The sequence below is a fragment of the Oncorhynchus kisutch genome, linkage group LG1 (assembly GCF_002021735.2).
Source record: "Oncorhynchus kisutch isolate 150728-3 linkage group LG1, Okis_V2, whole genome shotgun sequence".
NCBI lineage: Eukaryota > Metazoa > Chordata > Actinopteri > Salmoniformes > Salmonidae > Oncorhynchus > Oncorhynchus kisutch.
The window spans coordinates 37,308,872-37,324,524 of NC_034174.2; the positions used below are offsets into that span (position 1 = coordinate 37,308,872).

At 41.1% G+C, this 15,653-nt stretch overlaps 1 protein-coding gene across 17 annotated transcripts; it reads left to right on the plus strand.

Moving 5' to 3' along the window:
* Window positions 1-33: 33 nt before the first annotated feature.
* Window positions 34-15,301, plus strand: LOC109872852 (E3 ubiquitin-protein ligase DTX3L). Of its 17 annotated transcripts, XM_031822996.1 has the most exons (16): window positions 42-157; window positions 436-495; window positions 1,757-1,922; window positions 3,496-3,572; window positions 3,668-3,757; window positions 4,756-4,842; window positions 9,718-9,855; window positions 9,969-10,052; window positions 10,247-10,375; window positions 10,886-10,936; window positions 11,114-11,242; window positions 11,452-11,683; window positions 11,961-12,139; window positions 12,242-13,819; window positions 13,976-14,193; window positions 14,369-15,301. In XM_031822996.1, the coding sequence occupies exons 4-16, from the start codon at window positions 3,549-3,551 to the stop codon at window positions 14,436-14,438; spliced, it is 3,009 nt and encodes a 1,002-aa protein (XP_031678856.1). In that variant the 5' UTR covers window positions 42-157; window positions 436-495; window positions 1,757-1,922; window positions 3,496-3,548; the 3' UTR covers window positions 14,439-15,301. The 17 variants fall into 17 exon arrangements, with proteins under 17 accessions (XP_031678860.1, XP_031678928.1, XP_031678873.1 ...); XM_031822991.1 differs by lacking the exon at window positions 1,757-1,922; XM_031823003.1 differs by lacking the exon at window positions 1,757-1,922 and having other exon boundaries at window positions 9,730-9,855.
* Window positions 15,302-15,653: the final 352 nt, after the last annotated feature.

A 15,653-nucleotide genomic window follows, 5' to 3' on the forward strand; every position in this document is an offset into this window, starting at 1 on the left:
ATTTTTGTTCATACCTGGAAGTACACGCCCCCTAATATAATATTCACGGTGCATTAATGGCTGTGTTTAGTAGCTAGCTAGTAGAAGTCAGTTAACCTTAGTCTCTCAACCTGCTACAAAACGAAGTCCCAAGCCCAGAAGTACCTGCTGCAGAAAGGTGAGATTTCTACGTCTGAACCCACACACACAAACAATATCAATAGGCACCAGCCAGACAGAAGATCTAGCTACAGAAAGTAACGTAGAGAGTTTGTAGCAGGTTGAGGGACTAACGTGATTTACTTTCACTAGCTAACGTTAGTTACTAATTACTTCCACTGGCTATCATGATTATAGCCAGTAGCCTGCTAGCTCTAGTCAGTTAGCCAACTTGCTAGCTACAGTAGTCAGCAGTAACGTTAGCTGGCAGACTTTCATTTTCGTTTTCTTGTACAGCCCCAGTTGTCAAAATATGTTGCAAGAAATTTGAGTGAGAACGCCACGCAGTGCGCACTTGTAAGTAAACTTTAATCGCACCTAAATTGTATATATTTTATTTTCTTTTAGGGTTGTATGTGGTTCTAGAAATTTTACCAGCCTATCACGAAAGCAACTGTTTACTAGAATGTTGTGGATTCATTTGAATCGATATGCAAATATGATAAATTCTGTGTAAAACGAAAGTGATACTATTTTCTGTATTTGGGCAGTAAAGCAGGCTACATAAAACATTGAGTTGATCCCATATTTGTTTTAATACAAGAAACAATACACAATCTTATTTGTATCGACATTGCATTCGAGGTGTGTGTAAAGCAAGAGTATCCTTATTTGACTGGAGTGTATGGGGGGTGATGAAGGTCATAAATGATACTCGTGAAGCTACTGATACCTCTCATGAAGTCACCTAACGTCTTCCTAGCGCCATAAAATACCACTATGTATTAACATGGACTGTCAATGGAGAGAAGTTTTTTTTCCCCTAAGTCGTCAAACTGCCGGCTCGTTCACGTCATGTAGATGTAGTGTTAGTTTGCATGTATGTTCCATTGTAGCGACCCGCACAGACAGCTGTGTGTTATGTGTTACGTGTTACATGGAACCCAAACCGGCTGCGCGTGTGCGCCATCGTGAATAAATTATTTTGTCCCACCACACCAAACCGATCAGGACACACAGGTTTAAATATCAAAACAAACAAGCAATTACATTAATTTGGGGACAGGTCGAAAAGCATTAAACATTTATGGCAATTTAGCTAGCTAATTTGTCCTATTTAGCTAGCTTGCTGTTGCTAGCTAATTTGTCCTGGGATATAAACATTGAGTTATTTTACCTGAAATGCACAAGGTCCTCTACTCCGACAATTAATCCACACATAAAACGGTCAACTGAATTGTTACTTACCTTACAGATCACAAAGACATCCACATTCCACTCCATTCATATGCAAATACATTTGATTGTACACTGGCTTGTCTGGCTGGCATGTTTTTCATTTTAAACAGGCCTTCCCTTAGCTACACTGAAGTAATATTAGTCCTCTTATGATTTAAAGAAACTCAGCTCATTAGTACACCCTTGTGGTTGAATATATCTATTGTATGTCCTATGATACAACAATGTTGAACTAACAAATACCATCAAGGGATAATGAAGTTACAATTTACAATAATTAACACCTTATGAAACAGCTGTGAAAACCAATCTGGCAATATTTTAGATTTAAATACATAAACTTATTTTTTTTGGTGCATGTGTGTCAATTTACTTTCAGATTGTTTGTACACTCACATGGCAATCAGACTGAAATACTGAATTCCGATGTGTGGAATAGAGAGGTGGTGGGTAATTGTGTGGATGGGAGGTTCTGCTTGTCACTTGTTTTCATCACGTAGTCCGTCTTGGAAGGTGGACTCGAAGAGGGAAACTGCAAAGTCCAGGTGCTGCTGCCGTCTTTGTTCTGAGTGTTTGCAGTGCTACTGTTTTTATCTAATCTGTGCATATCACATTATGTGCCCGGTATGATAGTTTTCTTGCTCTTTCTTAGCAGATAATGACAACTTGACAATAACAGTAGCTGATGTAATAAAAAGTTGGGGGGTGGTTGGTAATGGAGGACATCAGGTGGATCCATGTCTGGGTGTTAGGCAGAACCCCTAGGTCCTGGAGAACAGGAGCAGAGTAAAGGGTAGGAGACAGACGTAAACAAGCAAACACACAGGTTAAAGGATTCAGGTATGTAAAAATACAGTTATTGAATCATTTAAATGTTTGATTAGACATGCAGTAATGTTAATGGCAGACAGAAAAGAAAGGATAAGGTAAGGGATGATCCCTCAAAGATAAAGAGATGAGTTGTGAGAGAAACTCCAGGGTGGTGTCATGACCACTGGAGTCATACCTTAACAGTACCTACCCGGAGGTAGTTGAGGACTTGGTGGACTGTATTTGATTTAGGGTTAGGTTTTACTTAGCACTGTGTTCTCTCCCAGGTGCTTGTAAGAGCACAGATGACAGACCGGTATGATTCCAGTTGAGGTTGTTTAATGACGCTGATTCACAGAGCAGTAACAGCACAGCACAGTGTATGGCTTAACAAATGTGTTAACTAAGAGTTTGTGTGGTTCTGAAAGGGGGGAAATTAAATACAATAGTAAATGGCAGGTATAGGCTTAATACAACCTCCAATTACATAACCAATTGTAGCCACATTATTTATATCTTATCTGCTGCACAGGGCAATACAACCTAACAACATGGCTGTGACTTCACTAAGGAATGATCAGAGGAGTGCAACTACACAGCACCATCATCCTCACACTACTGCATGAACTTGAATGTATAATGCATCCACAAGGCTCATTGCTAACAAAATACCCACATTCTGATCTTGCCCACATCTTCAGAAATACTGTCTACATGTTATTAAAATGTATTTTATTTTTGTCCTCGTCGTGACCACATTTCCTGGTCCTTCCCTGTATGCAAATTATTTGACCTCCATTCTTTCAAAATGTTGATTTATTTTAAGACACATTGATGTCATAAGTCAATGGGGTCACCTGTCAATGATTTTAGAAGGTGGGATAATGATTTAAAGAATCGTCTATACTTGTAATATATCCAGAGACAATCTGTTCCTGACTACATCCGAAGGTGGTCAGGAAGATCTGATCACAATCAGACCACAATGTGTCTTTTAATCATCTACACCTGTCGGAAATGTGGACACAATCAGAATGTGGACAAGATCAGGACAAAGGATGCCTGTCAGAACCGGGTATAAACGGGGCTTAAGACATGCTGAGAAACACAAGAACAAGAGTAATAGAAAAGTGAGAACCAACCCAGTGTCCCCTAATAGCCAGAGAAAGCAATTGCCTTTTCTATACTTTATGATAATACAATGAACATTTTAGTTCTAATTTCACACACATAGTAGTTTTTCACATACCAGCCTGATGTGCATTGTGTTCAAATGGGCAATTAAAATGCTAAACCTATGGTGTTTAGGACTGGCTGAAGTGAAAGTGACATCTTGAGTGGTGTAAGCACAGAGACTGAACATGTCAGACGTAGAGGACATGGATGTGAGTATATGCACTTGTATTGTGGCTAGATCATGGAACATTTTTATCCTAAAAAAAATTAAGATGAGAACTTAACAATCATTATTTCTTTCAAGGTATCACCTGCAGAGATAAACAGAAACCATGAAGTCTCTGGACCAGAACAGCAACGGCCCCATGACCTTTCGCAAATGCAGATTCATGTGGTAGGTATCAAAGCATGGGACCAGGGGTAGCATATGTTACGCAGGTGTGACATTATTAAAACCGGTGACTTAATTTGGGTATTTAGGGTTAACATAAACTAACAGTATTTCATAAAGGCCTACAATGTTCTTGTGCTCTAATTATTATAACAACACTTTTGTCTCGGTGTAGGCTACTTCTATTTAGAATGTGGAAATGTAGGCTATTGCATTAACCACATGTTGAGGAGGCACAACCGTTCATCGATTTGACAGCTTCTCCAATGCAGTTACACGTCCAACATCACCTAAACAAAAGCAATGAAACGGCTATGCAGTTGTCAGTTATTGCGGGTTAGCGCTGGAACTGATTGAATATAGGCCTTAGGCTTGGATTCTATCCATTCGCGGTGTGTCGACCATGCACAATTTATGCACTATTTATGCACTATTTATGCACTATTTAAAGGCAGTTTGCTATTGAGCCGACATATGGAGCGTTTACCGTGAATGGGATCTCTTGAATGAGGTTATTGTTGCCTTTAACCTTGTACTGCAGTGAGCTAAATCAGGGTCACCCAGTGTTTCTTGCTAGTCTTAAACAAATCTACTTTGAAACAAAAGTATACACCTCATACACATGGTTATGGGCTTTAAAAAAAAGAAGACACCTGTACCATGTCAGATATAGAGTTGAAATGTATTCAATTTTGAGTTTGCATCCCAATATTTCACTTAATATACATTGCAGAAGACTGAAATATAACAACAATTTGACATAAACAACTGATTGGTTTTGCATTGCCGACAATGAGGGATCGGCTTGAATCCCGGCCTTCCCCTACTACTGGACTAAAAAGCATCCTCAATGGAGGAATAGAGTGCGTCCCGAGCCTTGTCCTAAGACTTCAGTTCAGAGCCACTAAGAGAGAGAATTCACCAATATAATAAGAACTATAACTTTGTGAAGGCACAGGTTTATGATGGTAAATAAAAGTGCTCTCCACTGTCTCTCCCAGCCCACAGGAACATCCAGTGGTCCTGTAACAGTGATACAGTCACAGCCTCAACGGTCTAGTGTTTCTCAAAGTGCTTTTACTTACAAGGTACGGTGTTTTATAGGACTCTATTGTGGTATACTAGCACCGCTTACTGTTGCTCAGTATCTTTTGAGAGCCTTAAACAGTGTCATTTAACCCGTAAATCTAAGCCCTGTCTAAGCCGGGGGAGGGTGGGGGGGTTTACTAAGCTATAGGATCTTAATTTTTTTTTTTTTAAAGTCACACCAAGGCTAATTTTGCTATTTGATTTAGAATTTTCAGACCCCTTGAAGTATCGAAATATATTAGCCCACACAAACGGATTGAATAACAGATTCACTGCATGGACCAGATAGTCCCATAAAGAAAATCTAAAGGAAGTTTGTTCTGATATGTCTGTCCTGTATCTGAGAGATATAAGAAAGACTAGGAAACATTTTTTAAATATATATGTATTTAACCCCTTTATTTTTGGCACTAAACAGTCTAAGCCCCTGTCTAACCTGGGGGGGGACATTTTGTTATTTTTCTTGACATGTATTTAACCCCTTATTTATGTCTCCATATATACACTACCGGTCAAAAGTGTTTGAACACCTTCAACACATTCAAGAGTTTTTATTTCTTTATATTATTTTCTACATTGTAGAATAATAGTGAAGACATCAAAATAATGAGAACACATATGGAATCATGTAGTAACCAAAGAAGTGTTAAACAAATCAAAATATATTTGAGATTCATCAAATACTCACCCTTTACCTTGATGACAGCTTTGCACACTTCTGGCATTTTCTCAACCAGCATCACCTGGAATGCTTTTCCAACAGTCTTGAAGGAGTTCCCACATATATACTGAGCACATGTTGGCTGCTTTTCCTTCACTCTGTGTTCCGACTCATCCCAAACCATCTCAATTTGGTTGGGGGATCGTGATGGCCAGGTCGTCTGATGCAGCACTCCATCACTCTCCTTCGTGGTGGAGATGTGTTGGGTCAATTTCCTGTTGAAAACCAAATGATAGTCCCACTACGCCCAAACCAGATGGGATGGCGTATCGCTGCAGAATGCTGTGGTAGCCATGCTGTTTAAGTGTGCCTTGAGTTCTAAATAAAACAGTGTCACCAGCAAAGCACCCCCACACCATAACACCACCACCTCCATGCTTTACGGTGGGAAATACACGTGGAGATCATTCGTTCACCCACACCGCATCTCACAAAGACACTGCGGATGGAACAAAACATCTCCAATTTGTACTCCAGACCAAAGGACACTGGTCTAATGTCCATTGCTTTTGTTTCTTGGCCCAAGAAAGTCTCTCCTTTTTATTGTTGTCCTTTAGTAGTGGTTTCTTTGCAGCAATTTGACCATGAAGGCCTGATTCACACAGTCTCCTTTGAACAGTTGATGTTGATGTCTGTTACTTGAACTCTGTGAATCATTTATTTGGGCTGCAATTTCTGAGGCTTGTAACTCTAATGAACTTATCCTCTACAGCAGAGGTAACTCTGGGTCTTCCATTCCTGTGGCGGTCCTCATGAGAGCCCGTTTCATCATAGCGTTTGATGGTTTTTGCGACTGCACTTGAAGAAACTTTCAACGTTTTAGAAATGTTCCCGATTGACTGACCTTCATGTCTTAAAGGAATGATGGACTGTCATTTCTCTTTGCTTATTTGAGCTGTTCTTGCCATAATATGGACTTGGTCTTTTACCAAATAGGACTTCTGTATACCCCCCCCCCCCATTTCAGGTGACTACCTCATGAAGCTCGCCTATCCAACTACCTCATCCCCCATATTATTTATTTTTGCTCTTTTGCACACCAGTATCTCTACTTGCACATCTATCACTCGTGTTAATGCCAAATTGTAATTATTTTGCCACTATGGCCTATTTATTGCCTTACCTCCCTAATCTTACTACATTTGCACACACTGTATATAGATGTTTCTACTGTGTTATTGTCTGTACGTTTGTTTATCCCACGTGTAACTCTGTTGTTTTTGTTGCACTGCTTTGCCAGGTCGCAGTTGTAAATGAGATCTTGGTCTCAAATGTAAAATATATTTTGATTTGTTTAACACTTTGGTTACTACATGATTCCATATGTGTTATCTCATTGTAGAATAACAGTGAAGACATCAAAACAATGTAGAAAATAGTATAAATAAAGAAAAACCTTTTGAAGGTGTTAGGTGTTAAAACCTTTGACCGGTAGTGTACTTCCATTCATTTTTTTTCAACTGGTACTGGGGGACCTTCAGATGAGGCTTGTGGACATCCTAAAGCAAAACAACATGTAGGTGTTCGTGAGAGTCTCACCTTTCCAACAGAGGGGTCATATTAGTATGTAGCCCAAACTGTTTGGACGCTACAGACAGAAGTTAGCAGATTGGCTGTACAGACAGGTCCCAATACGCTTGTGGGGGAGTAGTGCAAAATGGAGAACACCATCGTGTTTGTGAGAGTCTCATCTTCAAAGGGGTCATAGTTTGTAGGCCAAACCGTTCGGACGCTACAGACGATTTTGTGAGAAGACCGATTTTCGTGATGTCTCATGGTCTTACAAACACCGGCGAGCCAAGTCTAGGTCCAAAAGGCTTCTTAACAGCTTCCACCCCCAAGCCATAAGACTACTGAACAATTCTTCAAATGGCCACCAGACTATTACACACTTTTTATAATTTTTTACTTTAGTTTATTTGGTAAATATTTTCTTAACTCTTCTTGAACTGCACTGTTGGTTAAGGGCTTGTAAGTAAGCATTTCACGGTAAGGTCTACACTTGTTGTATTTGTCGCATGTGACAAAGTTTGATTTGGCGTGTTGGTGGAGCATTCCAGAGCTGAGGGGCCTCATGTCAGAAGGCCCTGTCACCCATGCTCCACAGGTTTGTGGCTGGTGTGACCAGGCTGCGTCTGATGATCGTAGTGTGCGTGCTGGGGAATAGTTCTCTAGAAGTTGGCATGTGTATTTAGGTGCATCCTCTTGAGGGCCTTGAAGGTGAGCATCATAATCTTACATTGTATCCTGTATTGAACAGGAAACCCAGACTATTTGCATTGTCCCCCCTCTTTTAAACTGCTACTACTCTCTGTTTATTGTCTATGCATAGTCACTTTAACTCTACCTACATGTACATATTACCTCAACTAACCGGTGCCCCCGCACATTGAATCTGTACTGGTACCCCTGTATATAGCCTCGCTACTGTTATTTTACTGCTGCTCTTTAATGATGTTATTTTTTGACTTATTAATTTTTTACTTAACCAACAAGGCAGTTGTAAGAAAAAATAAGTGTTAAGGGCTTGTTGGTAAACATTTCACTAAGGTCTACCTGTTGTATTCGGCACATGTGACAAATACAATTTGATAACGTTTGAAAATTTGATTTGATTTTCACCGCAAATGTGGAAGTGGGACATAGGCGGATACGGTGGATTGAGGCACATCCAATGCAAAGAAATACCTAAACTCACTAAAAAAAGAAATGTCCCTTTTTCAGGACCCTGTCTTTCAAAGATAATTAGTTAAAATCCAAATAACTTCACAGATCTTCATTGTAAAGGGTTTAAACACTGTTTCCCATGCTTGTTCAATTAATCATAAACAATTAATGAACATGCACCTGTGGAACATTCTGAAATTCAGGTCACAGTTTTGAAAACTTAGGGCACTAAAGAGGCCTTTCTACTGATTCTGAAAAACACCAAAATAAAGATGCCCAGGGTCCCTGCTCATCTGTGTGAACGTGCATTAGGCATGCTGCAAGGAGGCATGAGGACTGCAGATGTGGCCAGGGCAATAAATTGCAATGTCCGTACTGTGAGACGCCTAAGACAGCGTTACAGGGAAACAGGACGGACAGCTAATCATCCTCGCAGTGGCAGACCACGTGTAACAACACCTGCACAGGATCGGTACATCCGAACATCACACCTGCAGGACCAGTATAGGATGGCAACAATAACTGCCCGAGTTACACCAGGAACGCACAATCCCTCCATCAGTGCTCAGACTGTCCGCAATAGGCTGAGAGAGGCTGGACTGAGGGCTTGTAGGCCTGTTGTAAGGCAGGTCCTCACCAGACATCACCGGCAACAACATCGCCTATAGGCACAAACCAACCGTCGCTGGACCAGACAGGACTGGCAAAAAGTGTCGCGGTTTTGTCTCACCAGGGGTGATGGTCGGATTGGCGTTTATCGTCGAAGGAATGAGCGTTACAACGAGGCCTGTACACTGGAGTGGGATCGAGGTGGAAGGGTCCGTCATGGTCTGGGGCGGTGTGTCACAGCATCATCGGACTGAGCTTGTTGTCATTGCAGGCAATCTCAACGTTACAGGGAAGACATCCTCCTCCCTCATGTGGTACCCTTCCTGCAGGCTCAGCCTGGCATGACAATGCCACCAGCCATACTGCTCGTTCTGTGTGTGATTTCTTGCAAGACAGGAATGTCAGTGTTCTGCCATGGCCAGTGAAGAGCCCTGATCTCAATCCCATTGAGCATGCCTGGGACCTGTTGGATCGGAGGGTGAGGGCTAGGGCCATTCCCGCCAGAAAATCCGGGAACTTGCAGGTGCCTTGGTGGAAGAGTGGGGTAACATCTCACAGCAAGAACTGGCAAATCTGGTGCAGTCCATGAGGAGGAGGTGCACTGCAGTTCTTAATGCAGCTGAGTTTAGTTTAAAATGTCAGATTTATATGGGGGTATTTGTATTATGCTAATGAGATTTCCACGGGGTGCGGACATCAACCTTAGTTACGCCTCAGGGACCTGAAGTGTATGTATTACATGACCTCATGATACTGTGACTCAACTAATCTCTGAAAAAACAGGATTATTATCAAACCAATAATCAAGTTTTTCTATTGGACTGTCCAAAGTGGCTTCCTTTTTTGGACTAGAATTGCCGTTTATTCTGATGTTCAGTTATTCCTTCAGGCAGAAATATCCAAGGACGTGTCTGAAGAAGACGCATCAGCCCGAGAGACTGCCGATCGGTTCTCTGAGACTTTTGGAGGAGGGACACCTTCAGCAACCTGTGTTAATATCCCAAACTCTGATGACGTTAGTCATTTTATTTTTAGACAGCTGGGAATATTTGTATAATACATATATTAACGTGCAACAAGGGCACACATTCACTGGACAAATCAATATTTCCACATGTTATAATTCAGGACCCAGACCTGTATCAAGCAGATAATGACTTTAAGGTGAAGCATCCCTCAGCACCCTTGGATGACTCCAGGCACTATGGCAATGTTAGTAATTTTGTCTTTTGATAGCTGTGAAACTGATGAATGTACGTTACATGTTAAATAAGGACATTACTTGTTTTCTTTTTATTGGTGTTTTTAGAATATATATCTCCATAAGGCTAAAAGTATATCTCTTGAAGCATTAATGATGGTAGATATTTTACAACATGTACAATATTTGACATCACTCTCTCTAGCCTCATTCATCCTCTTCCAAAGAGATGAGTGTGGATTATCCTGCTGAAGGAGATAATGGCTCTGCTAGAAACAAACAATCACAGCGAGATCAACATTCTCCCATCAACCCCCAAAGCACTCAGGATGTGGTAATGATTCTATCTAGCAGATCAAAGGATGTCATTTTTCTAACTAGCTTTAGACACTACTGTAGTACTCTTTGGTCAATGCTCAGGAGACAACAGTTTCTGCTATTGCCCCTGTCAATCAGGTTCTGATATCTGCCTTGAAAGCATGACGTCATCCTCTTATCTTATCAGTTACTAAGCCACCTGAACAACGCAAAAATAATACATGTAATTTTTTCAGGACCTGAATCAGGCAAAGGACGAGAGAGGGGAAAAGCAGACCACTGGACCTCTAGATGAGGCTACAGTCTGTCAGTGTAGTGTGGCCTGGGGGGAAAAACCCCATCTGTAGCTTAAACTGATATATTTCTATGGGGATTCTTTATTATGCTAATAATAAAGCTGTGAATATTTGTATAATACATCGATTATTGTGCAACAAGGGCACACATTCACCAGACAAATCACTATTTTCATATGTTAAAATCCATAAAGTTGTCTCTCTAATGATTAACATCATGTTGTTTCCAGGACCCAGACCTGTATCAAGCACCCCTGTATGACCCCAGACACTTTGGCAATGTTAGTAATTTTGTCTTTTGTTAGCTGTGAAAATCTGATGAATGTACTTTACTGGTTTTCTTTTTTTTTTGCGTTTTTCAAATGTATATCTCTTTTAAGGCAACAATTATATCTCTAAAGCATGAATGGTGGTAGATATTTTATGGCATTTACAATATTTGACATCACTCTCTCTAGCCTCGGTCATCCTCTTCCAAAGAGATGAGTGTGGATTATCCTGCTGAAGGAGATAATGGCTCTGCTAGAAACAAACAATCACAGCGAGATCAACATTCTCCCATCAACCCCCAAAGCACTCAGGATGTGGTAATGATTCTATCTAGCAGATCAAAGGATGTCATTTTTCTAACTAGCTTTAGACACTACTGTAGTACTCTGGTCAATGCTCAGGAGACAACAGTTTCTGCTATTGCCCCTGTCAATCAGGTTCTGATATCTGCCTTGAAAGCATGACGTTATCCTCTTATCTTATCAGTTACTAAGCCACCTGAACAACGCAAATGTAACTTTTTCAGGACCTGAATCAGGCAAAGGACGAGACGGACGAGACCGAGGAAAAGCAGACCACTTTAGATGAGGCTACAGTCTATGTCAGTGTGTTGTGGCCTGGGAAAGCAATATTGTCATGGAAGTCTATACTTCAAAAAAGTCTCCAGTCGTGGTTGAATAATACCTTTAAAGAAACAGATTGCACCGTGGAAAAGCTGAACGGAAACTTGGCCGAAGTCAAGATACATCCCCCATCAGGTTAGAAGGATACATTAATACCTGTATCATTTCAATGTTGAGGAGACGCTCAAGACATAGAGGTGCTGCTATAAGAAAATAATCTTCACTAACATTGATGCAAACAATGTGTCCCTGTTTTAAATTCCCAAACCTATAGCAAAGGTTTTTTGCCATGTTAGCAAGTTGGATTTGGGAATACATTTCTGTCTTTTATTCTTAAGAGTTTTAATTATTATTATTGTGTGATTGTCTGCTATTATTCATCGTTCTGCTATTATTCATCTGCCCTGTTAAGTCGTTGAGGACCTTCTGAAGCTGAAGGAAACGCGGTTGACCTTCAAAGACAAGGCCAAGACATCAGCCACTGTGCGGTTTCACGGTGCTATACCAACATCATTTAAACCCTGGAATCAATCAAACAGTAAACCCAGCTCAATGGAAGACTTGCCTCCAACATCCAACATGCCACAGGATGTATGTAAATCAAATGCGTGATTATTTGACAGCATTTTCAAATCAACTATAATATAAAAAGTATAATATACATCTTTTAAATATTATTTCCCCCGCCTCTAGGTCAAACTCCCAATAACTGTAAGTGCTAGCATTGACATCGGTGGCTACAAACCTGAAGTACGGGCTGCCCTTCACCGTCATTACCACATCACCGATCACAAGTTGGCTGTAAAAGGGAGCTTTGATGAAGTGAACCAGTTCCACAGAGAGTTTACCAAGATCGTCAGGGAAGCGGAAACCGAGCCAGAAGCGGATTGGAACGATAATGCAAAAGCAGCACAAAGCATGACTCACAATGGAATGAAGACCCATGAAGAACCTGGGCAGAAGGAAATTAGCTTTCCAGTCCCACTGAACCACTTTGTGTACATGAATCAGGCCTACCGGAAGGAGATGGAGGACATAGAGAAAAGAAATGGAGTCAAAATCAATGCAGAAGTGAAGGTGTCCATCAAAGAGGACACACAGAAAACAGGCAGAAATGTTATGCTGACCAAAGCCCACCAGGAGTTCAGTGACCTCTTCCAGAAGTATGTAGTTGATTTGGACAGCATTTCCACCCATCTGACACCTGGGGATCCAGGAGACTTCATGAATACGCTGAAAAACATCCAGAATGAGGAGACTAGGCTGGTACTAAATGTGTCTGCCAATGGCTGCGTTGTGTTTGGACCGGCTCAGAGCATCAAGGCAGTCGAGAAGGCTCTTGGGGTGAAGACTACAGTAATGACATTTGGAATGGATCACAGCTCCACAGAGAAAGCATCTGGATTTGCTGGAGGACCTGTTTTGAGATCTCCAAAAACACCACGGATGATGGGGATGGACATCAAAGATCCACTTTTGTCACATGGGCTGTCCATGGACCAGACTCACTGGGATCTAATTAAATCTGCCTTTCATGAGAAAATAACAGCAATCAAAAATAAATTTAGAGTGGATTTCATGGAGGAAAAGTCTCCAGGCAAGGTAAAAATTAAAACCAGACCTACAACATCACACACTCCACCGGCAGTCTCTCTGGAAAGCAACGCCATCAGAGCTCTCATGCACCTCTACCAGAAGGTTGCGACATCAGCGATGAGCTGCCACCTGCTGGACCCTACCCATGCAAAGACTGTGGGGGACAAGCTGGAGGAGATCCACCTTCGACACCGCTGTGTCTGGGCAGGAGAAAACTATGGTCCCTGGAGGCTGATCGGCCTACCGCAACATTTGGGCCCTGCTGTCAAAGAGCTAGAGATGATGCTGAAAAGGCCTATGTTTAAAGAAGAAGACAAGCACAAGATTGAGTATCCTGGCGACAGATCCAGCACTGGAGCAGCCATGGGGGGAGCAGTCGGAGATGGAGGAGCAACAGGAGGGCCTGAAGATGATAATTGCTCCATATGCATGGACATATTTATCAACAAGAGGAAGTTGTCCTGCAGCCATGAGTTTTGTACAGCTTGTCTGAGGAAGGCAGTGGAATTCTCAGGCCCCAGATGTCCTTTGTGTAAGGATGTGTTTGGAAAGGTGGAGGGAGACCAGCCTGAGGGAACAATGAAAGTGAAACATGAAAGTTACCGCTGCATACCTGGATACCATGGCTACGGCATGATAGTTATCAGCTATGATATACCAAGTGGAAAACAGACGGTAAAAGGCTTTCATTTTTTTCATTATAAATGTAACAAATTTACAGCACTGAATTATCTCATCATGCATTGTTTGTACTAATCACCACAGTGAGGGTTAACAGCAAAATGTTTAACTACACTGACAAATATTTTCTTGACATTTTCCTGACTTCAGAAGAAACATTCCAACCCTGGAAAAGGATTCATTGGGGCCCATAGAATAGCTTATCTCCCTGACAACCAGGAGGGCAACGAAGTGCTGAAGTTACTGGAGAGAGCTTTCAACCAGAAGCTGATTTTCACAGTTGGGACCTCCAGAACCACTGGGACAGACGACTGTGTGACATGGAACGACATTCACCACAAGACCAACATCGATGGAGGGGCACAAGGGTAAAATACCTAAAACGATGGATATGATTATATTAACCTTCTGTAACAGTTATTTTACATTTGATTCATTTACAAAGGGTAATTGGATATTTTCCACTGCCTTGGAAGTGCAAAGTAACCTGCCTGGGGGAACAACAATTCAAGATTGTATTGTGTGCTTTGTGTTTTTCCACAGTTTTGGTTATCCTGACCCTGACTACCTGAGCAGAGTGAAGAGTGAGCTGAAAGCCAAAGGCATTGAATGAAGACAGTCTTGAAAATAGAAAAGACTAGTTCAGTTGAGATTTTAAACTGTTTAGAATAGATGCCTTTTAAAGAGTTGATCCATAATAACAGTACACTTTCTAATCAAACAGGGAGGGGACATGTATTCTTTGAAATCAAGATGTTTGTTGATTAATATGCCACATATTTACAATATCATTGTAACCTCAGTGTGAGTTGTTTTGACTAATGTACTACAATAATCTTTAAGAATATCTGTGTGTCTGGAACCATTTTGATCAAGATGTATTTAAAAAAAAACAAATGGAACCTTTTGATTGGTGTACAAGTAGTTCATAACAGATGCTTGAATGCAGGGTGACAGGTAGAGCTATGACAAAAATACATATTGAATGTATAGAACTACGGAACATAAAAAAGCACTGACAGAATTATCAAACAATTATACAGAATAGTTTGCCTAATGACAAACTGAGCTGTTTTCTACATACTTCAGGCTTAGAAAGGACTGCCATTGTTTTTTTGCGGTGAAGTCTAAATGCGGGATATTGTACAAAACAAAGTGATCAGCTTTAGCTCCGCCCGCACGCTGGTGAGTTTAACTTTTTTGCGGAAACTCACATCCGTGGCACAGCGTTCGGCCGGAGTAAGGAGTTTGGGGAGCCAGGCAATAGAATAGTAACATTGAGTGGAAACAACTTCAATATATTAATTACCAGTTGGTGAGCTCTCATTAGATAAAGATACTTGCTGGAACTGAAAAGCTTGGTTCAGTGCTCACTTATGAAGGACACGTGTGATAAACCCGAATGCTCACCCTTGTTTAAGTTTGCTTTGAATTTTGTTTGATGATTGGCAATGAGAATAAAACACAGTGATCTCACTTTTGTGGTTAACTTGGTATTAATTGTTATATCGTCCACAATATGCCAACTCGAGTCCTGTCTAGTTAGATATAAAAAAAACAACCAGAGAAGTGACTGATGTTCAAAGGTGACCAAACTGCGATACTAATGGAGTGTTGCGCTGCACGATGAGTACATTTTTGACAACTGTAGCATTTTAGCTAAGCCTAACCCTATTCTAAACCTTAACTTCGTTCTCATAACCTGCCATGTTAATTATCATAAACTGCTATGCATTTTAGCGTCGAACCAATATTGGAGTGCTGTTACCCATCGCTGTTGATCCACCCACTTCTTTTGCAACACCACTTTCAGACACACTCCAATTAT